General features: G+C 45.4%; 1 protein-coding gene across 3 annotated transcripts in view; it reads right to left on the reverse strand.

Annotated features, from left to right (window-relative positions):
- Nucleotides 1-22,814, reverse strand: part of SMARCA2 (SWI/SNF related BAF chromatin remodeling complex subunit ATPase 2) — a 1,851,064-nt gene that overhangs the window by 212,966 nt on the left and 1,615,284 nt on the right. For all 3 annotated transcript variants that reach the window (XM_078675722.1, XM_078675721.1, XM_078675720.1), the window contains one exon: nt 17,753-17,858. In XM_078675722.1, coding sequence (XP_078531848.1) covers nt 17,753-17,858 — 106 coding nt within the window. The remainder of the gene's footprint in view (nt 1-17,752; nt 17,859-22,814) is intronic.

Here is a 22,814-nt window from a genome sequence, read left to right on the forward strand (position 1 = left end):
AAGAACATCTTTGCCGACTCTGCAGATCAAGGAATGAGGGCTTATTACACATAATCTGTATCTGCCCTAACCTGATAGACATAAGGCGTGCCTTACTTCGACCACTCTGGAAACAAAAAGGCATAACAAGCTTCAGGGAAGCTGTGTTGATATGCTTTAAACCTGAAGAGGTCCAGCTTAATTGCAGACTGACGAAGTTCTTTGATACTGTGTCCACAAGACTTATAAATCAATCACAAGGCGTGGTGACAAACAGTACCCAACAAACCACCAACTAAGAACTAGTCTGCAAGGTTCCGACAAGTCAAAGTGCGCACCAGCCCTTTGAGGCATATCTTCATTCCATAGGTGGACCACAGACAATGCAAACAAACGAGGACGATGACTGTATAGGGTTTTAATCACCTTTTCATTCCAAAAATATATGTGTAATTAAGTTTTTAAATGATTTTAAGAAGGAAATTTTATATTGTGTGTTTTAATTAACTGTACAATAAAGCAATTCTACTTCCAATACCCTGGTATTTAAAGATCCTGACAGGAGCCAAAGAGGGGTCTGCCAACAGTCTAACTGCGGATGAGCAACCACCACTGCAGGTTTTTCACAATCTCCTTTGATACCTAGATGGAGTCTGAGAGGTTGTCTTGGTGCTAAGCCCACTGCTACTTCAGACTCTACTCCAGAGACTGTATGTGCCACCTGGCATGGCTCACAAACAGGGGTCAGGAGGCCAAGACGCCCAAATGCATCAGAGGCACTCTCAACGAGGCACAGGTCAAAGGATGAAAGATTTTGAGAAATCTGGATCAGAGCCTGAATGTTGTGGACTCGTTAAGGTGGGAGAATAGCTCAGAAAAGCGATGTGTCTAGGATGGCTCCTATAGAGGAAAACCTTTGTGAAGGAGTCAGGTTTGACTTCGGCACATTCATTGAGAAACCCAGCAATGTCAACAAATCAGCTGTCATCTGGAAATGACTTTACACTGCATAGGGTGAGCTTCCCTCCAGGAGCAAGTCGTTGAGGTATGAGAAGACTGGTATTCCCTTCTTCCGCAGAGGAGCTGCAACTACTACCATCATCTTAGTAAATACCCAAGGTGCACTGCTAAAGCTAAAATGGAGCACAGAGAAGGATTAGTTACTTACCTGTAATCCTAGTTCTCTTCCAGGGGTATCCTCATCAAAGTCATAAGCATTAGAATATTCCCGCCCATGCGCGGGACCCCGGAAACAATATATTATATGTGCCCCACATATATATAGACATATATATATAAATATATATATGTGAGAAGTTGGCCTGATGTGCAGTGTTCACTATTCTAGTGATCACTATATATCAGTCCAAACAACCCTTATTGATGATTGGTTGTAAGTCAACCTTATAGACCAGCTATCCTAGTAGCATGGATACGAGCAGTCTAAGGCTAAGACTCTAGAGGGCGTGTTAAGCCAGCTGTTTTACCATCACATTACCCCTTGAACACCCAGTGAAAGGACACCACACAAGAGTTATGAAAATAAACAATGTATTTATTAGAATCACAACAACCCTGTACTCTTTATGAGGACAGGGTGCTAGGCACACAACAAAACTCTTACGAAAATACTTAAGTTAGCACGGTATACACAAATGCCCGAGGGGCACGAAAAACCATATACTTTAAAAGTGGAATGCGAAATTACTAGCAGGTAAGTACAGTACTAATAGGCTTTGGAATCGCTAGGACTTGACTATAGAATCGTTAGATTACTTCTAGGAGACCTAGGGGACTCGGGTGCAGAGTGTGCACTCTCACGCGGGATGCGGGACCAAGTCTATGGAAGCTAGTAAAGTTAAAGTTAGTGTTTACGGGCGAACCCGACCTGGTAGGAAGAAAACGACAGTGGATCCTGACCCTTGGATAGTGAGGCTATGCTGGGGCACCGAAATGCCGAAGTTACCTAGCCCAGGGGCTGCAGCTGCATAGGTCTCAAAAGACGTCGGGAATCCTCGTTGCCGGACCAGGAGCCTGGAAGAAAGATGCTGGCAGGCGACCAGTGAAGATAGTTCGAGTTGATCCAAGCCTGGATCTGGAAGATGGATGACACCTGAAAGCAGAGGGGACCAAGTTCGTGACTACTAGCCAGTAGTCAGTGGGCACCAGGAGGGCACCGGATGGCAGTCACCTCGACTAGGTGAGTGGGCGACGCTGGCTCTGCAGATCTCACGGACCAGGAGGCGTTGTCGGTGACCAGGATGGAGAGGCGAGCTGTCCCACGATGGATGAAGCTGTCGGCGTCGAAGTTACCCAGGATTGGGCAACAAGCCTTGGCTAATTCAAGCCCACGCGGTGGACTCAAAATGGCGTCTTGAGTGGACCAGGAGGGTCCGGGGTGCTCCTCTTCGGGGAGGGAGCAAGGGCCAGTCTGGAGCAACCAGACCAGCAGCAGTGATGTCGTCGGGCGTCGTTCAGAAGGCCACAAGCCAGCGGGCTAGTAGCCAAACAACGCGGTGAGCAGCAAAAAGCAGAAGGGCCCCACGCAGATCGTGGAGATGCTGGGAGGCTGCACTTCGGTGCTGGAGCTGCTCAGGGTCGGGGCTTCTCGGACCCCAAAGCACTCACCAGGAAATTACTTAGCGGGCTTGCTGTGCAGAAGTCGTGCAGTCTTGAAGGTGGCCGGTCCCTCGAGGTCTCGTCGCACCCACGGTTCTCAGCTGGGCTGTAGAGGTGGGTAGAGGTCAGAGGTGCCAGGGAAGCCGGTTCTCGTCGAGCTGGGCAGTCGGATTCCGGAGGAAGGACTTGCAGCAGACCGCAGTGTTCTTTAGATGGTGCCTGCGGATGCAGGGTGACTACTCCTTAGTCACAAGGGAGAAATTTTAGGAAGAAGTCTTGAGTTCCTTTCGTGGAAAGTAGTTTCAGGATTCAAAAATGATCTAATCTGGAAGGGGGCCAGTTCCTACCTTTATCCTGTAAAAAGGGGCTGGCACACGACTAAGTCCTGCCCTATGGGTGGGACCAGGAGGGGGGTGGTTACACCCACTTCCTTGGCGGGCTTTTCCCCAGCACAGGGTCTGGAGTGACCCTGGAACTGGTTCAAGCCAGCCTATGCACAGTGAGCACCGGGGTGCCACGTGCAGTCACCTTCCTCTGAAGCCCTGCCTACCTACAATACACAAAATCCTGTCTGGGACGGTGCTGGCACCGCCCCTGGCAGGAAACCCTTTGTCCTTATCTCCTGCTCTGGGAGGACTCCCAGCAGCAGGAGGGCAGACTTGTGTCTCGGTGGCAGCATCCATTTTGTGGATGCTAAGGCTCTGTCTGACTTTAACCGGGGTTAGGGGTTACATACATGTCGTGTCCCTCTAGAAGGGTGGAATGCTAACCCCGTCGCCAGAATTGGCGAGGGGTTAGTATTCCAATTCGTATGACACCTTACTCGACATGTTTTGATAAAGCGATACCAGAGTTGGCATATAACCGCGAGGATTATAATGCACTTAAGAGTATATGGTATGCGATATCATGGAAACGGCTAAGGGATGGATCCCGAAAGCCGCAGACAGGCTCAGCTCATGCCAGAGCACCATCTCACACGATTCCAAGCACTCTGCCTTCAGGATTGTTAAGGCCTGCCATAGGAGTGACTGATAGGAGATCTGTGTGTCCATTTTAGGTTTAGATATAGGTATACTATATCTAAAGCAAAGGGTGATTACACCACCTTGCCCCAGCTGTCAAGCAGCCAGTTGTGTCAGATTTGGATGGCCAGCCAGGGGTGGCATAATACATGCTGCAGCCCCTGGTAGGCCCTGGGTACACCTATGCCCTGGGTACCTAAGGTACACTGTACAGGGACTGGTAAGGTGACTCAGTATCCAATTCAGATATGTACCTAAGGTACATGGAATCCATTTTACAGAGAGAGCAGTAGGCCTGGGGCCCTGAATAGCAGGGCCCCAGGTCAACTAAGTCAGAAAACCAGCTAAACACCAGGCAAAAAGTTGGGGGCAACCATAGTCAGGGATCTACCTTCCTACAATATATATATAAAAATAAGCAATTGCAGCCAAATAAAACAATAGAGCTGGAATATGCCGTGAAGAATTTCCACAATACAGTGTATTTTGCATTAGAAACATGAGAAACAACACCAATGCTTGTTTAGAAACTGTTTTAATGCTTAGAAAACAGTAGAAATTCTCGTAACACACTGTAAGCATATACAGCTCCCAGGCTGCATTGCAAAATCCCAGTCTAAAAAGACTGAAAAGCTAACCTGTAGCTGAATGTACTAAAACTGACGCTGTGCCTTTAAGGCACCTCAGCCCCTAGCTTCCCATCATGCCTCAGGGGTTACAGTTAGGTCAGTTGTTCTTTTCGGAGACTGAAAACCAAACCATGGTAATAACAGGTTAAAAACCATCTCCTATGTATAAACAAAGTCCTTTGCCCGGGGAGGCGGGAGGGTTGCTTATGACTTTGATGAGGATACCCCTGGAAGAGAACTAGGATTACAGGTAAGTAACTAATCCTTCTCTTCCAGGGGATCCTCATCAATAGTCATAAGCATTAGAATAGAGTAGCGAGCCTCACCTCATCCCTGCGGGCAAAGGAATCAACAGATAACATTCATATCCATAGGCCCAAAAATAGGCCTTATTCTACCCAAATAGGTTTCTCAAGGAGGCTTGCCCTACTTGAGAATCCGCTCTGGAATCAGACTCTAGGCAATAATGCCTTGTAAAGGTATGGACTGATTTCCATGTCGCAGCCTTGCATATTTCTGACATAGGAATGTCATGCAAAAAAGCTATTGTGGCTGCTTTCCCTCTAGTGGAATGAGCTTTGGGTGATTGCAACAAAGGTTTGCCAGCCAGCTGGTATGCTAGTTTGATACAAGAGACAATCCATCTGGAGATGGATCTTTTGGCTGCTGCAAACCCGGTCCTCATAGCACCATAATTGACAAAGAGTTGGTCTGTCTTTCTGGTGTCCTTAGTTTTTTCTAGGTAAAACTTTAGCACCCGTTTAAGATCTAACGAGTGCAACGACCTCTCAGCTGGGGTCGATGGGTTAGGAAAGAACGAAGGAAGGGTAATCGTTTGATTTATATGAAAATCCGATACCACCTTTGGAAGAAAAGATGGGTGAGCCCTCATTACTACTCTGTTGTGGTGAAACACAGTGTAAGGTTCCTTGGTGCAGAGTGCTTGTATCTCGCTAACCCTGCGCGCAGAGGTTATTGCCACCAAGAAGGCCGCCTTCCAAGTGAGATGCTGCAAGGAGGCCTTGTGTATAGGCTCAAACGGTGTAGACATCAGCCTGGAGAGAACCAGGTTCAACTCCCAGGGAGGAGAAGGATTTCTCACAGGGGGATAGACCTTCTTTAATCCCTGAAGGAAATCTTTCACCACTGGGACTTGAAAAAACGATGTTTGTGCAGGTGATTTTCTGTACGCTACTATGGCGGATAGATGAACCCTAATAGAAGCGTATTTCAACCCTGATGTCGCTAAGTATAGGAGGTATGGAAGAACTACCTCTTCTTGTCCTTTGGTGGGATCAAAGCCATGGTCCTTACACCAAATGAAAAAACGTTTCCACTTGAACGCATAAGACGCCCTTGTGGAAGGTCTCTTTGCCTCTCTTAAAATATTCATACATTCCGGAGGCAGATTTAAGTGTCCATATTGCAAGACCTCAGGAGCCATGCAGTCAGGTTCAGCGACGGGAGGTTGGGATGCAGGATCCTCCCGTTCATCTTGCTCAGCAGGTCTGGCCTGCACGGAAGACGTCTGTGTGGACACAGCGACAGATGTAACAGGTCTGGATACCACCATTGTCGCGGCCAATCCGGAGCAATTAGGATCATGTCCATGCTCGATCTGATGAGCTTGGCCACCACCTTCGGAATCAGTGCCAGAGGGGGAAAAGCATAAGCGAACATTCCTGTCCACTCCAGCAGGAGAGCGTTCCCTTGCGTCCCTGGCCGGTGGAACCTGGACGCGAAGGCGTGGCATTTGGCGTTTTCGTCGTCCGCAAATAAGTCTATGTCTGGACGACCCCAGCAACGGAAGAGTTCTTCGACTACTTCGTCGTGTAGCACCCAGTCTGGCTGATCTTCGAAGTGCCTGCTGAGTGCGTCCGCTTTTGTGTTTAGCTCGCCTGGAAGGTGCACTGCCACCACCGACAGTCCCCGAGCCAGAAGCCAGTGCCAGATTGTCTGGGCCTCCAGAGACAGAGGGCGAGATCGAGTTCCTCCCTGCTTGTTCAGATAGAACATAGTTGTAGTGTTGTCCGTCTGAACCAGGATTTTGTCCGTTGATATTGCTGGAAAGAACGCTTTGAGCGCCAGATGAACTGCTCGAAGCTCCAGCATGTTGATGTGGTATGTCTGAAGGTTGGTCGACCAGCGACCCTGAATCTGAAGATGACCCATGTGAGCACCCCAGCCTTCTAGAGATGCGTCCGTTACCACAGACAGCGAAGGAAGAGATTGCTGAAAAGGGACTCCCTGCAGGACATTCCGAGGGCGAGTCCACCACTTTATTGAGGTCAGTGCTGATTGAGACAGGATGATTCGGTCCTCCCAATCTCCAGTCGCTTGGTCCCACTGATCCTCCACAGACTCTTGTAGAGGCCGCATCCTCAACCTGGCGTTCGGTATTAGGAAGATGCAGGACGCCATGGAGCCCAAAAGAGACGCTACTTCTCGCACCTTTGGACGAGGAAACTGAAGTAACTTTTTGCATTTTTGCCCCATGGAAGACAGTCTCTCCTGCGAAGGAAACGCTCTTCCTAACTTTGTGTCTAGAACTGCACCCAGATAGTGGATAGTTTGCGTGGGCTGCAGGACTGATTTTTCTGTGTTCACGTGGAGGCCGAGCCTGTGTAGTTGTTGGAGACACAGGTGACAGTCTTTGGTGGCTTGACGAGGGGACGGACTCTTCAGGAGCCAGTCGTCTAGATATGGGTACACAAAGAGACCTTTTTTGTGTAGACACGCCGCTACCACTGCCATGCACTTGGTGAAGACCCTTGGTGCGGATTTGAGCCCGAAAGGAAGCACTTTGAATTGGTAATGCTTGGTCCCTACCAGGAACCTCAAGTACTTCCGATGACCTGGTGTAATAGGAATGTGGAAGTACGCGTCTTGTAAATCCACCGAACACATCCAATCTCTGATTTGTAGATGAGGACATATTTGGTGGAGTGCCAACATGCAAAACTTCTCCTTGACCACCCCTTTGTTGAGGAGTCGAAGATCCAAAATCGGTCTGAATTTGCCTTCTTGATCTCTTTTGGGGACAAGGAAATATCTTGAGTACACTCATTTCCCCCTTTGGGAAAAGGGTACCTCTTCGATTGCGTTTTTCTTTAAGAGGACGCTCACTTCCCTTTTTAGGAGCTCTAGTTGGAACGAGCGAGACTTTTTTGGAGGAATCGGTTGTGGTTTCTTCCGGAAACGTAGCGCATATCCATTGCGCAGTATATTCAGCACCCACCGATCTTTTGTGATGCTGACCCACTCTGCCAGGTGTTGTGCAGCACTTCCTCCCACTGGAGTGGGTAACGGCGCCAGAGGAAGCCACTGCTCAGGCCTTGCCTCCTCTAGGCGTGGTAGAGGACTGATTATGACCGCCTCTGCCTCTGCTCGACCTTCCTCCTCTGTATTGCGGCTTTCCTTGTGGCTTGTTTTGAGACCATTGAGGGGTTTGAACTCTCTGTTGGCCTCCCCGGTTCTTGTTGGTCTTGAAGCGTCGTTTGAACGGCGCTTTCTGTTTTTCCAGACCCACTGCCTTTACTGTGTCTAACTCAGTCTTCATACGGGCCATTTCCTGATCGGCATGCTCCCCGAAGAGTGAAGATCCGGAAAAAGGTAGATTGAGGATGCGCTGCTGGGCATCTGGTTTGAGTCCAGTTAAACGCAGCCAAGAGGATCTCCTCGCACATATCCCATGTGAGTAGTTATGTCCTGCTAGAAGGGCGTTATCTGCTGATGAACTAATCATTTGGTTTGCCACCAAACAGCCCTCCGTCACTGTCTCCTCAAAGTCCTTCTGGTCTTCCTTGGGCAATTTCCCTTTGAATCGTTCCATGGAGTCCCATAGGGCTCTATCGTACCTTCCCAGAAGGGCTGATGCACTAGAGAATTTCAGGGATGAAGCTGCTGTGCTGCATACCTTGCGTCCCCAAGAATCTTGCGTCTTGCTGTCTTTGTCAGGAGGAACTGACGAAGAAGGAGCGACTGTGTGATTCTTCTTAGCTGAGGCTACTATAACTGAGTCCGCCGCAGGCTCTCCTTTAACAAAGATAGGATCTGAGTCGGCTGGCCTATATTTCTTTTGGATACGTGCCGGTACTGCCCTGATCGTTGCTGGTGTGAGGAAAACCTCTTTGATTGGGTCCATTATCCCTGGAACCAATGGGAGCAAAGGCCGTGCATATGATTTGTGATGAAGGGTCTCAAAAATCACAGTAGTGGACACCTCTGGAGTAGCCATCTCTATATTAAGTTTGTGAGCACCCCTTTGCAAGACGTCCAGATACGTGTTGACGTCGTCAAGCGGGGAAGCTCTTGATCGAGGACTGTCTGCCAGCGTGGGAGAGTAATCCCCTTTAGAAGATCTAGATGAAGAAGAAGATGAGGATGATGGAGTTCTTCTTCTACTGTGGTGAGAATTCCCCTTCCTCACTGGAGACCTAGGTCGTTCCTCCCTTCGAGGAGAACGTCTCGATCTCTCAGTCCGTACCTCCTTTCTCGGTGTTCGAGATTTGGGTTGTTCCCTTGGCGATCGAGAGACCCTGGGGGTATGCGATCTGTCCGCTCTTCTCTCTCGTGAGCGTGATCGATGAATGGCAGGACTCTGTCCATCTACCTCTTCTGCCAGCTGCTGGAGAAGGGACCTGTGGACTGGACTCAAGTACCTTTGTAGTCTCTCCGTTGCTCCAGAATCCTTCCATTTACTCAACGGACCATACCATCTTGGCGAGAGTCTTGCCTGTGTGATGTACCGCCGCTGGGGACTCTTTTGCACAGGACTCATACCCCTAGAAGAGGACCTCGATGAACCAGAGGCACTTAAGGAGGAATGGAGCGAAGCAGATTGTGTCACTAGGACTGTTGAAGGCACTGAAGGAGATCTCCGTCTCACCGGTGTTGGAGGACGCCTCAAAAGCCTTTCCCTCGACGTCGAACGCCTCTGCGGAGTCGACGGAGTGACCACCTTCGACGTTGAATGCTTCAACGTTGACCTGCGGCCCCTCGACGTCGATCGGCGGTGACGAGCCGACGACGGAGTCTTGTCCCTCGACGTCGAACGGCGTCGTTCTGCCGTCGACGGAGGTCTCGACGTCGAACGGCGTTGCCCTGCCGTCGACGGAGGTCTCGACGTCGAACGGTGTTGCCCTGCCGTCGACGGAGGTCTCGACGTCGACCGACCTTGGTCTGTCGGCGACGGAGAAGTCAATCGACGTTGTCCTGTCGTCGACGATGCCCTCGACGTTGACCTGACATGCGACGTCGAGCGCCGACGTGCCGTCGATGACGATCCCTTCCTCGACGGCGAGCGTCCGAGGGGGTTCCTACTCCTCGACGCCGAGCGCCTCCGTGGAGACGTCGGCGGAGGTGTCACACTCTTAGAAGCCTGTCGACGTTGAGACGACGGCGGGTGTGATCTGTGCCTCGACGCCGATCGTCGCCTGGTTGACGACGGCGGAGGTGATTTAAATCTTGACGCCGATCTTCTCGTCGACGCCGATCGTCGCCTAGTTGACGACGGCGGATCTTTCTTCGTCGCCGGTGAACTCTTCGACGACAACTCCCTCATCGACGCCGGTCTCGACGTCGACGGAGCTTTTTCTCTCGAACTGTCCATCAGATGTCGTTTTTTCAGCGCCGAGCCCGGCGCTGAGGTTGATGGACGCTCTGACTTGTCTTTGGAGGGAGTTCTGGGTCTTTTTGAACTCTTCCTCTCTGTAGATCTTCCTCTCATGGATCTCTGGGCCAGACCAAAGAGCCTGTTCCTCTCTCTGTCTTTAAGAGTCCTGTCAGACAGATTTTTACAATGTGAACAGTCTTTAGGATCATGATCCTCTGGCAAACATAAAATACAGACCTCATGAGAGTCTGTTCTTGCCTTCTTGTGGCCACAAGCAGGGCAATCATCAAATAATGAGGGCATCCTGACAGGAAAACCTCTCAAAAAATCGACTGCTAAGCAGCTATTTACTTGACCCTGATGTTAAAAGTCAAAGTAAATCAAAAAATTGTTCTCTAGAAGATTTTCTGACTGAAAAAGGCAGAAAAGTGTGGAGCTGTGTATCCAGGGTCCTTCCTGAAGGAGCCGGAAAGAACAACTGACCTAACTGTAACCCCTGAGGCATGATGGGAAGCTAGGGGCTGAGGTGCCTTAAAGGCACAGCGTCAGTTTTAGTACATTCAGCTACAGGTTAGCTTTTCAGTCTTTTTAGACTGGGATTTTGCAATGCAGCCTGGGAGCTGTATATGCTTACAGTGTGTTATGAGAATTTCTACTGTTTTCTAAGCATTAAAACAGTTTCTAAACAAGCATTGGTGTTGTTTCTCATGTTTCTAATGCAAAATACACTGTATTGTGGAAATTCTTCACGGCATATTCCAGCTCTATTGTTTTATTTGGCTGCAATTGCTTATTTTTATATATATATATATTTATATATATATGTCTATATATATGTGGGGCACATATAATATATTGTTTCCGGGGTCCCGCGCATGGGCGGGAATATTCTAATGCTTATGACTATTGATGAGGATCACCTGGAAGAGAACTGAAAGTGCTCGTGGCCTACCTGAAAACGCATGTAAAGTCTGTGGGACTGACAGATGGGAATGTGGATGCATGAGTCCTGCAAGTCCAGTGCTACCTTCCAGTCTCCTAGATTTGGGGCAGACAGGACTTGGACCAGGGTGAGCCTTTCAAACGTGTTCTTCCGCAGAAAGAAATTCAGAATGTAAAGATCTAGAATGGGATGAAGGCCTTCGTCCTTTTTTGGCACCAGAAAATAATGGGAGTAACGACCAGTCCGGATTTCTGATGCCGGCACCCTCTCTATTGCTCCCTTGGCCCAGAGAGCCTGACAAGTGATCCTATAAGAGATGCCGCTCGGTGGGTTATATATCCAGGCAATAGAACAGGAAGGGCAAGGTGCAGCTGTGTTCATATTCTGGAGCACCCATTGGTCAGAAATGAGGCTGGAGGTTAAAGGTGATATGACCTCCTACCGGTTGATTGTGTGCTGCCAAGTACATTTTTTTAGAGGTTTTGCAGCGGCCGTCGGGGAAAGGGGGGTATCAAAGGTTGTAGTGTGTTTTCCCTGAGGGCATGAATGCTGTCAGCCAGCTCCCCAACCTGGTTCTCAAAAGGGCTGGAAGGCCAATTGCTACTGAGACTCATATTGATCTTCCCACTGCAGGTATTCCCTACCAAAGCCTTTATAGTGCACTGTTTGGCGATCTGCCGAAGAAGCTGAGCTAGGCCCAGGGAGCGAGTAGTGGCTTGGCTCTCTTCAAATTTCTAGAGGGTAGAGTCGGCCTTCAGTTTCTTGGATCTGTCTGTTACAGTCAGAGCATGGCTGGAAGCCGATTGTTTTACAGCCCATATCTGCACACTTTAGGATTTTTGAGAGGAAAAAAATATTTGTTTCATATGGATGCCTGCCAAAAGACAGGACTGTTAGCTCTGGATCTGCATCAGAAGGTGCCGAAAGAAAGGAATTGACTTCAGCACGTAGAGGTGGTGTATTCATAGGGGGGCCATACGTCACATCTGAGGCAGAATGGAGGCAAAGTGGAGCTACGTACCAACATTCAAGGGAATTGCTCTAAAATTTCTGGATCTAGTCTGGCACCTGGGGGAATTCACAAGGTGAGGAATCTGGAGTTAGGAGTCTCTATCAGAACAAGACTGTATAACAAATCTATTTTAGAAAATATTTCTGAGGCCCAAGACAAAAATTTTGAGTGGGAATTTACTCCGACAGTGGGACTTACTGTGAATTATCAAGAGAAATTATAGTAGCTGAATGAGAAAAGTGATATTTTTAGCTTGGTAAAAAGCACAGTGGATGAATAGAAATTGGATTAAAGTCAGAAAGGGTAAAGGTAAAGCTCTTCATAGTGAGGGAACCATACAAGATGCTTTAATTAAACTTTATTAAACATTATACAATGCTTCAGGATTAAATAAGCATTTCAACCAGCGGCTATACAGAACGTTTAGTGGCCATTTTATTCTGCCATAATTAGCAACTTCTACACATGGTGAGTTATTAGTTCCTATTTGTAGGAAAGAAACTAAAAACACTAGACATGATTCGAAAGTGGAAAGGTCACGGGCCTTGACAGAATACCAGTGAAGTATGGAAGTACCCATCAGAAGTAATCTAACAACCATTTCAAAGACTTTGTGAGGCAATTTCTAAATTAGGAATCTTTCCAAGTTCCAGGAAAGAAGCCTCTATTATAGTATTTCTAAAATTGAATAAGGATGCTGCTCTATTTTCTTTATACAGGCCAATTACTCTTCTAAATACAGATATAAGTATACAGACAGTCCTGAATCCAACTGTCGATTGGCTCACCATCAACTTTAACTCAACGCTAAGAAAACAGAATTTCTCTTAATTTCCCCTCCAAAAACCAATCCCGAGATACAGTTACTGGATCAAGCTATCACAGCCTTAGATTGCCCACCGACCATCGTGGACTCAGCGAAATCTCTGGGAATAACCCTTGACTGCAATTTGAACATGCAAGACCACATCAACTCAATGGCCAAATCAAGAGATTCCACTAGAGCTACCTCAGGAAACTGAAACCCTTCCTTGACACTACCAACCTAAAAAGTGCAGTCCAAGCACTAGTAATCTCCAGACTGGAATATGGCTGTTCTACTATCTCAGGTTTACCCAAGATCTCCCTGGCACCCTTAAAAGCCTGCCTTAATGCTGCCGCCAGACTTCTTACAAGCTCAAAAACATTTGACCGTATCTCTCCACACCTGAAAGCTTTGACCTGGCTTCCTCTCGAGGCCAGAATACAACTCAAACTGGCTTGCATCACACACAAGGCTTTATACTCAAACTCCCCTGCTTATCTCGCACAGAAACTTGTGGAATCCGGCAGGAATCAGAAACTCTCGGTCCGCCAGAGACCTCTTACTCCAACATGCATGGTTCCGGAAAAAATAAAACTTTTAACCGGGCTTTCTCTGAAGCCGCTCCAAGAATATGGAACTCTCTCCCGCCCAGAAGAATCCTTTCTCTGGAACGTTTCAAAAAGGAGGCCAAAACCTTCCTTATGGGTAAATTACTCTCCCAAATGCTGCCTCCTACCAACACAGAGACCTTGACCAACTACCGACTAGCGCCTCCCTTCGGAGTACCGAGCTACCTCATCAAGAAAATCTGGGGCCTTATCTGGAGTTATTTAAATGTAAACTGTACATATATGTCCTCTACCCTTAATGTGATTCCTTGCCTATTGTACACTGCTATGATTCCCTGTAAAGCGCTCTGATGGCCTAATGGGTCAAGTTTGTGCTCTATAAATCAATAAAACCAAAAATAAACAAAACAGATAGCAAAACTTACACTAAAATATTAGCAAACAGACACAAAAATACTCTTTTTACAATTATCCACCCTGATTAACACAGTAATAGCAAGAAAAAAAACAAAGTGAAAAAATATAACTATTATATTAATTATATTAGAAAATAGGACATGATTTAAAAAACTGTTAGGTGGGGTGGGGCAGAATGAATTATATGAAAATGGTTGTTTTATCTTAATTGCTTTTTAATTCTAGTAACTATCTGTATTTCACAGCTACTTAAAAAAAATTGTATCATGGCTCGATAACTTAACTTGGTCAAATAAAGTCTTTAAAATATCTCAAAGTAAAGTATTTTGAGAGGTTGGTTGAAGAGAAGGCCTTCAACAAAGCTGGATGGGAATTTTGGTTCCATGCATTAACAAGCATTGGTAATGCATCGGTTTTACCTATGTATTGAATAAAGAGCGGTTTCATCAATCATCGTCCGGCAGAAGGAAAGAGCTCCCTGACCTGACACGGGAGTGGAGAGGATGTGGCGCAGCAGCCAGAGCTGCAGACTTGAGAGCTGGGGGAACCAGGTCAAGCCGTGATGGCGAAACATCCTGTGATTCTATGCAAATCACTTATTCTCTGTGTGTGTTAAATTGTTATGCAAATATGCTCCAAGAGTAAAAGGCAAAACTTAATGAAAATATAGTTCCACCAAAGCGGATGTTAACAGTATTTTCGACAGCAGAAAACTAATAAGAGAAGCGGATGAGGAACAAGCATTGGTCAATGCAGGAAAATAAGCTACTGCCAACAGAAATGGAGGAAATGTAAGTAGCACGCATAGGAACCAATGAGAAGCCAGGAAAGAGAGGAAGGGATGCAAGTCCCTTTTAAGTGTATATTCAAAACAATAGATTTCTCAAGCACAGCACAAGCGCTGTGCAGGCGAAACCTAAAAAGGAAGGATTTTGGCCCGGTGTTCCCAGGATGGATAAAACTGTTATACACTAATCCATGGGTGAGGGTGGAAACAGGACAAGGTCAAAAACAGGGCTAGTTTGGTCAGCCAGTTGGCAGATACAGAGAGGCACCAGACAGGGCTGTTCTTGTTACTATCTGACTGGCAATATAACCACTAAGGCGAAGGTTACAAAAGGTACTCTGTGAGTGGGGTATGAAGTGGGGGATTGTTTATGCCGTATTTATGTACGTGAGCAGGGACAAATAAGTTACTTACCTTTGGTAACTATGTATTCTAGTTGTAGATTCCTTTCCTTATGAATTTCTCCCTGATGTCAGTCTGTAGCTGGAGATTTTTCATCAGCTGTACACATGCGCATCTGTAGGTGGCGTTGGTTGGCTTTGTGTCTGTCGTGCGCAGCAAAAATGACGATGTGAGACCGATATAGACTATGAGAGAGGCATTTCATGCACTCCAAAAGTAATCTGGAGTTTCAAATGTTCCTTTGTGAACTGAATCAAAGTAATGCGTGCCAGCGGGGTATTGTTCACTGATCCAATAGCATTGATAAAGACGTATGGAAGGCGCCACCCCAGGGGTGGCGTCCCCCAACTTCACAGCGTAGTGTCAAATAAATGGAGAAATCCAAAATTAATTGGAGGTGAAAGACATTAGTCAATTCTCAAAACTTCATTTATTAAATCTTCATAAATGACTGTTCATGAGTAGTAGAGTTTGTTTCATTCACGTCTTAACAGTATGAAAACTTTAATAAGGCGAATTCACAATCCCAATGCATTTCGGGCTAATGGAGCCCTTAATAAGGGGAATTTAACACATAAAAAAATGAAGTGAGAAAGCACGGGTTACAAAAAAGCAGACAAGTAATTTGTAGTGTACAAATGTGTGACATGCGTTCAGTGGTACATCAAATGAGAGAGATCCATTAGTCTTGGAGAGAGGTTCCAACAAGTAGAGGCTCAGCGCGAAGGTAATGTAGTCACCTTGGATGTGGGAGAATGTTAATAAACATTGCAAAAAGATTGGAGAGTTGTTGTGTGACTTAAAGAATAATTAGTATCAATATAACACCTCTAGAGAATTGGATATCAGATCTTTATCATTGCAACACACTTATCAAAAAAGTTACATTGAACAGATAGATTGAAATGCCTGTGCATAATACCATTGGGGAGATGCTTGTTGAAAGAGGAGGTTTAAAATGTGCTGTATTAGTTGAATACAAGAACCGTGAATAATACTATGGGGTGATATTTGCCGTAGAAGAAGTGTGAAAATGACTGTGACCGCAAGATCGAAAAAAGTGATGTGTCCGAACGCGAGCAAAGTTGAAAAACAGGCAAGCAAAAAGTAATTTGAGCGGGTGGATTAAAATGCCTGTGTGTGATACCGGTGGAAAACATGCTTTTCATAAAGAATATGGGGTGATTCTTACCATCGAAGAAGAGTGCAAGTAATTACAACGGCAAAGTCGTAGAAAGTAATGTGGCCGAATGCGACTGAAAGCCCAAGATGAAGTGTGGAAAGTTAAAAGACTGACAAACTCGAAAGATGAATACAAACGAAATGATAAATGTGGCCGCCGTCTTAGAGTGGCAATTCATGTATAGTCAATGCTGGTGTACCAATTCAAGAAAAGGCAACACACTCAATATTTAGATGGAACAATTGTCGGTTGTAAACAAAAATCAAAAGCCGGGATAGAGCGTTAATAAGTAGGGGGAAAAGTGAAAACGGTGAAAAATAGATTTGAGCACCATCTTGGAATGGTGAACAGCTTGTAATCATGAATAGGAGAGTAAGAATAAACTTATAGATAGGAAAGTAAGAATGGGCTTAGCTATATACGGATTTGCAAAAGGAAACAATATCAAACTTAAGTTCCTTCTTGATGACACAAAGTCCAAAGCTGAAATACGATGCGGAAAAAATTGCTACGTTTAAATGAAAAGAAGAAGCAGTTCAATTTGATTGGTTCTCAAAGTGAAGTTCCTGTTTATAGAAAACAACTGTATTCTATATGGCCGTTCAGTTTATTTGGGATGGGTGTGTTCAATAGTTTGATCTAATGGATATCTTTTTGTATAAGATGTTTGTTATTGTTTCTACTTTCACTTGGTAGTAATGTCTCAAGTATCAAAAAGCGAAGTTGCGCCAGTTGCACAATGGGTGGGGTGGATGCCTAACAGTTGGCGACCTGTACCCAGATGGCAGAATATTTACTTTTGAGGATGCCCAAGAAGCTTTTGATGTTCAGCAAGAGCAATTACTACAATATGCTAAACTACTACAAATGGCAGGGAGATCTGGGGAGGGTTTCCCTGAGGTGCATGCATATTAACAAGGATTCTCACTCAGGTTGACCTCTGTGGGAAAGAGTGATAAGCAGCACTGCAGACAGATTGTGGTCTAATCCCTCACACTCATCTAGGAGGTGCAGCATGAATCTTAGTTGTCCTAGCTAAAATAAGTTATGGGCATAGATACTAATTCAGCTGCCATTTGCACTTGTACTCTTTTCACTTACAGAGTTAGCATAATCTAGATAGGCACCTCAAGACTATGCACAAACTTTACAGGCTCTTAGTTTTTTGCCCAATCTTCAGAAGAGGAATGGTTTTCTATTAACCAAGCTATAACCAAATTTGTTATCTCACAAACGATTGGTTTTGATGTTGCGTTAAGAAATCTATTACAGCTAGAAATCTCCCCCCCCCCCCGATTTTGCTGTAAGTTTAGACTAAGAGAAGGACTTCTTTAATGAAGATACAGAAGTTACTGTGAAAATCTGTACAAGCTTGCTCCACATTACAAAATAGAAAAAAAAAAACTTAAAACGAGTGCAGATACACTATAACAGAGTGGGTACTGACCAACTCTGGAACACTTTGCCCTCCGGTTGTATGAAGAAGTAAGCCATTTAAGTTTTTGTGAAACCTTGAAAAGTGGATTTTTAATCTGTAGGTAAGACTAGCAATGCTTGTATATCAGTATGGCCTTGCAGAGCCAATAACCGAGGAGGATATTCTCTTAACAAATAAAAACAAGATATTTTAATATGCAGGATTCCCCAAACACTCTACAATAATTGCTTGTTAAAGTTTCTTGAATGCTATATTACAAAAGCATGGCTTATTAAACATATTGTGAAAATCAAAGCATTTCCAAGAGATGCCCCCCAAAAGTACACTTACCTTTATTTTTTTAAAGTCAACAGGTTTCCGTATTAATTCATAATACTCTGGTAATTCTTTACGAGAGGGCAGCTGAATAAACACTTCACTTAGCTGTCGTCCAGAACTGGTAAATATAAAAAAATACACAGATCAATATGCTAGTGAATCTTTCCAAAAGTAGCTATTCAGACTATTACACCATATATAAAATCTATTTACGTTATAAATGAGAGACTAAATCCCAAAGCAAGTTTAAACTCTGCTGCTGAATTGTATAATAGAAAATGGTTGAAAAAATGAATGTGTCTAGAGTTGGCTGGCAGCCTTTTATTTGTATCCACACAAAGGATGGGTGTAGTGGGGGTAGGTCACTTGCAGAGAGCTGTCCAAATAAAATAATTGAACAACAGAATCATCAGTCAACCACTGCTTGTGAAAGGCATAGCCCTGCGGCTGACACACCACTGCGCATGGCCAAAGATAAACACATGTAGAAAGTTGATGCTGTACTTATTTAAAACCCTCTCCTAAACCAAGTTTAGCCTGTTTAAAAATATATTATGCCTCAACTAACTATAAACATACCTCCCCTCGCATTTGTAACCCTCTGGGTTCAAGCCTCCATTAACATATGAATATTCATTTACTTCAGCCTGCCCCTAAGGAAAAGCTTTAAATTAGCAGCTCCTGCGGTGGCGAAGCGAGACATTGCAGCCCTATGGTCCCAGACAGTGCCACCGACTATGGCGAGATGGAGGAGGGGGGTGGATTGGTGCGGGACTTAAGAGGAATCTGTCTTCGAGGCACGGGGCTGCCCGGAGCGCTTTAACAAGATCTGGGGGAAATGGTTTGGCGTGATACCGCCGTGATGAATTTGACAATCTGCCGTGCTCGCTGGGAACCACTGTCTCTTGTAATGTATATTACTCCGCTTTGTGATGTCATGGGAGGTAGACAGGGATGTCTCAAAGGTATAAGTGACCTGATGCAAATGTTTCTTTCTGTGTTTAAAATTTCAATAAAACTTGATTATCAAAAAAACAAATTAGCAGCTCCTGGTCTAACAAAATGGCATTCATGAGTGCCTCGCTTTCATCTTAAAAGCTTTAGTTGTTCTTTCTCTGTGGTGACGCCTCAATTGATTAGTAGGGAGCTAACCGACAGGCTGCTGCTGGAAGTACAATTTTCTCTCTGCATTTGACAATGTTTGACTGAAATGGATGAAAATGATATTTGAGAACTCATAGAAAATGTGTCCTCATTTTAGGTTTCTTTAGCACTAACCATAATTTCGATTACAAAAAGAAACTCAATTTTTTTTCTTAATTAAATGCTTCAAGTTTTACAGCTTTGAATCCATCAAGACAGCTTCAAGTGTGCCATATGTTGGTCATAAATGAACAAGTTACTTACTTTGGTAATGTACTTTCTGGTGGATATTTTATTTAACTATGTGAATATTCCCCAGGCATCGGACTGGATCTGGAAACTTCAAAGGAGTACTCCTGCGAGCTGGTAGGTGAAGATGTGCAGACCGGCACAAACATCATTCCGCTCTGAAAGTGACAAGCGGAGCGGCATATAAGCCCCACCCATGCGCACAATTGCCCATTACTTTCTGATGCTGTCTGGGCCCTCAGACGAGGAGCATATGGCAAAACTGGCACAACCAGGGTGTACGTCCCTAGATTGAGACCTTTCAGATGGACAAAAGCTCAGTTCACAGAACAGAGATATGGGAAGGTTGTGAGGAATCCATCAGAAAGATAGTTACCAGAGAGAAGTCATTTGTTCTTCTGATGGGTACTTTTAACAGCAGATTTCTCACCTTGTGAATAGATTCCACAGTAGTACCTCTCCTAGTAGTGGGTCTGAGACCTGGATCAGACAAAAGTCATGCAGGACTGGGTAGGCAAAATGCTCATCTCATCAAGCCTGGTTGTCGAGGCAGTAGCATTTCGTGAATGTATCTAACAAGCTGCCAGACAAATCTGTCCAAACAGTTACTTCAAGTGCTAGTGCACTGGTAGCAGCATTTGGTTTGGTGGAATTTGCTTGTAAGCCCTCTGGAAGCCACTTATTTGGCAATGCGTAGCAGATCTTTTTGCACAAAACAATTCATTGGCATTCTTTCTCATAGAGACGCCCCCCTCACACGAAGCTATCGTCCTTTGATGTTCTTTGGTGTAACATGTATAAAAATGTAGTGCCTTTAGGGTCCTAACAGTGGAGTCTCTTCCTCCTAAGAGGAGTGAGGTGGGGAAATCAATACCAGAAGGTTGAGAGCCCGCCCAACACGAAGTTATGTTATGTTATTTGGATTATAACTGGAGAAGGCAACATAACTAATAACACAGAAAGAAGTTAGGAGTGATTAATAAGGCAGAGGAAAGAAATGAGTTTTGACAGCTTTCCTAAAAGCAAAAAGATCATCCAGGGTGCGAATGTAGGCAGGAAGTGCGTTCCATAGCTTGGAGGCCAAGACCATAAACGATCGGCCACCGAAGTGACCACCTTTAGCAGAAAGGAAGATCAGGTCCTCAACACCAATTTATTGAGGAAGAAAAATAAATAAAGTGGATTGACAGACTGCAGCTTGCTCACACACCTCACCCATGTTATTTCAACGAGAAAGGCCATTTTCAATGTAAAAACTGTAGACACACTGTAGCATCAGAAAGGGTGTTGATGAGAATAAATGTTGAAACATTTTTTAAAAATCTCATCACAGCAGTTGACTTGAACAAAGAAGGCTGCTCCAGTAAACAGCCTTAATTTGTGCCCAAAGCAAGTCTTTGGTGGGCCAGGGACAAGCTGAACACAAAAAACTTCACACTACTTGGCTTGCAGTAAGTCAATTTAGCAAGAGCCACACCAACCCACATATTTATGCCAGTGACTGGCGTACACCGAATTCATAGAGGGATGCCTTGCTTGCAAGTTGACATGAACGACCTCAGGAGAATAGCAAAGGAGAACAAACGTTGATACTCACTTTCCGAGCATAGAGATGTAGATTGTGCAGACCTGGGTGTAGCAACCATCCCTGCAGCTGTTATAGAAGTTTCTCCCAAAGCGGCAGCTTCATCGGAGGATAGATGCTGATATGCACAGGAGTTCCGGGTAGCACGGTCTCCTGGCCCCATCCAGTGCCACTAAAATGACCTAGGCCCAGAAGTTCATAATCTTTTTCAGATCGCGGGCAGGAGAGGCAGTGATGGGAAGGAATATAGGAGTTTCAAGTTCTACACTAGAAGGAATGTGTCTCTCAGAGATAGCACTCGAACGTGCAAAAATGCTGAAATTGCTTTTTCTTGGTAGTTGCGAAAAGATTGAGTCAGTGTTCTCCCCATTGATACAAGATGCCATGCAGCACCTCAAGGATTAACTGCAATTCATGGTTTGCTAAGTGACAGAGGCTGATTTACCCCCCAGAAAAAGTCCTTGGCAGTCCACACACTGCTAGAGGAATTGAACCCCCTTGCACAGGACCCAAAACCCCACCTGCTTGTTCCAGTACCACTTGGTGGTGCTGTCCTTGAGCACCTACAGCAGCCTTCCTTTGATGGTGGGCAGGAAGCCCTACAATTCCAGGCAAATTGCCATCAACTCCATCGAGCTGAGGTATATTCAAGTCTCTGCCAGAAGCCACTGATCTCCAACTCTCCAAGAAGACCTTCCCATCCCAACAGCGATGCACCTGTAACCACGGTTTGCTCTGGGTGGGGTAAGGCGAAGAGCTTCAGTCTAACAGCCACTACTGCAGCTCTTTTGCATTCTCCTAGGAAATCTGGATACAATGTGACAGGAGAACCAGTTACCTTCGGTAACACTTTTTCAGGTGGATACAGTATCTGCCTGTGGATACCTCACCTTTTGAATCACCTCCATGCACAGCATTGCATGAAAACATTTCCCCATAGCTTTCCCACGTCGATTAGGTTGTCATAATGCATTGGCTCCACAAGCGAGACGTCATCGTAGCCATAAGACGACCTCGTTAGCATGCTGTTGTCAGTTTCACCAATTTGTTCCGTGCCTTTGAGGCAAAAGGGTGAACCAACAACAATTCCAACAAGTATATATAGTACACAGTACATAACATAATAGGGAAGAAACCACATGCAATTTAAATGCAAAATCAATAGCATCTTTATTATTCAAATAGAAAACCTCATAAGAAGCATGTGAGAAGTTGGCCTGATATGTAGTGCTCACTATTCTAGTGATCACTGTGTATCATTCCAAACAACCCTTATTGATGATTGGTTGTAAGTCAACCTTATTAGACCAGCTATCCTAGTAGCGTGGACAAGAGCAGTCTTTAGGCTAAACTCTGGAGGGCGTGTTAAGCCAGCTGTTTTACCATCACATATACCCCTTGAACACCAAGTGAAAGGACACCACACAAGTTGTTATAAAAATATAGGATATTTATTAATAACAAGTCTACCCTGAACTCTTTATGAGTCAGGGAGCTAAGCACAATACAAAACTCTTACGAAAATACTTCAAGTTGCACAATTTACACAAATGCCCGAGGGGCACGAAAAACCACATACACAAAAAGTGGAATGCGAAATACTAGCAGGTAAGTAACAAGATCCAGAGGCTTCAGGATCGCTAGGACTGCACTACAGAACCCTAAGGTTAGGAGCAGGAGGCCTAGGGAGATAGGGTGCAGAGTGTGCACTCTCACGCGGGAAGAAGTCTATGGATGCTAGATTTCGTAAAGTTAGTGTTATCGGACGAATCCGACTAGGTAGGCTGAAAACGAAAAAGGATCTGGACACTTAAATAGTGAACCTACGTTGGAGCACCGAAATGCTCAAGTTACCTAGCCCAGGGGCTGCGGCTGCATAGGGTTCAAAAGACGTCGGGAATCCTCGTTACAGTCTATGGAGCCTGAAAGAAGAAGTTGCTGGCAGGCGACCAGTGATGAAGTTCGATGGGACCCAAGCCTGGATCGGAGTTGAAGATGACCTGAAAGCAGAGGGGACTCAGTTCTTGATCACTAGCCAGTGATCAGATGGGCACCAGGATGGCACCGGATGAAGTCACCTCGACCAGGTGAGTGGGC

This window comes from Lissotriton helveticus, chromosome 2_1 (assembly GCF_964261635.1).
Source record: "Lissotriton helveticus chromosome 2_1, aLisHel1.1, whole genome shotgun sequence".
In the NCBI taxonomy this organism is placed as follows: Eukaryota; Metazoa; Chordata; class Amphibia; order Caudata; family Salamandridae; genus Lissotriton; species Lissotriton helveticus.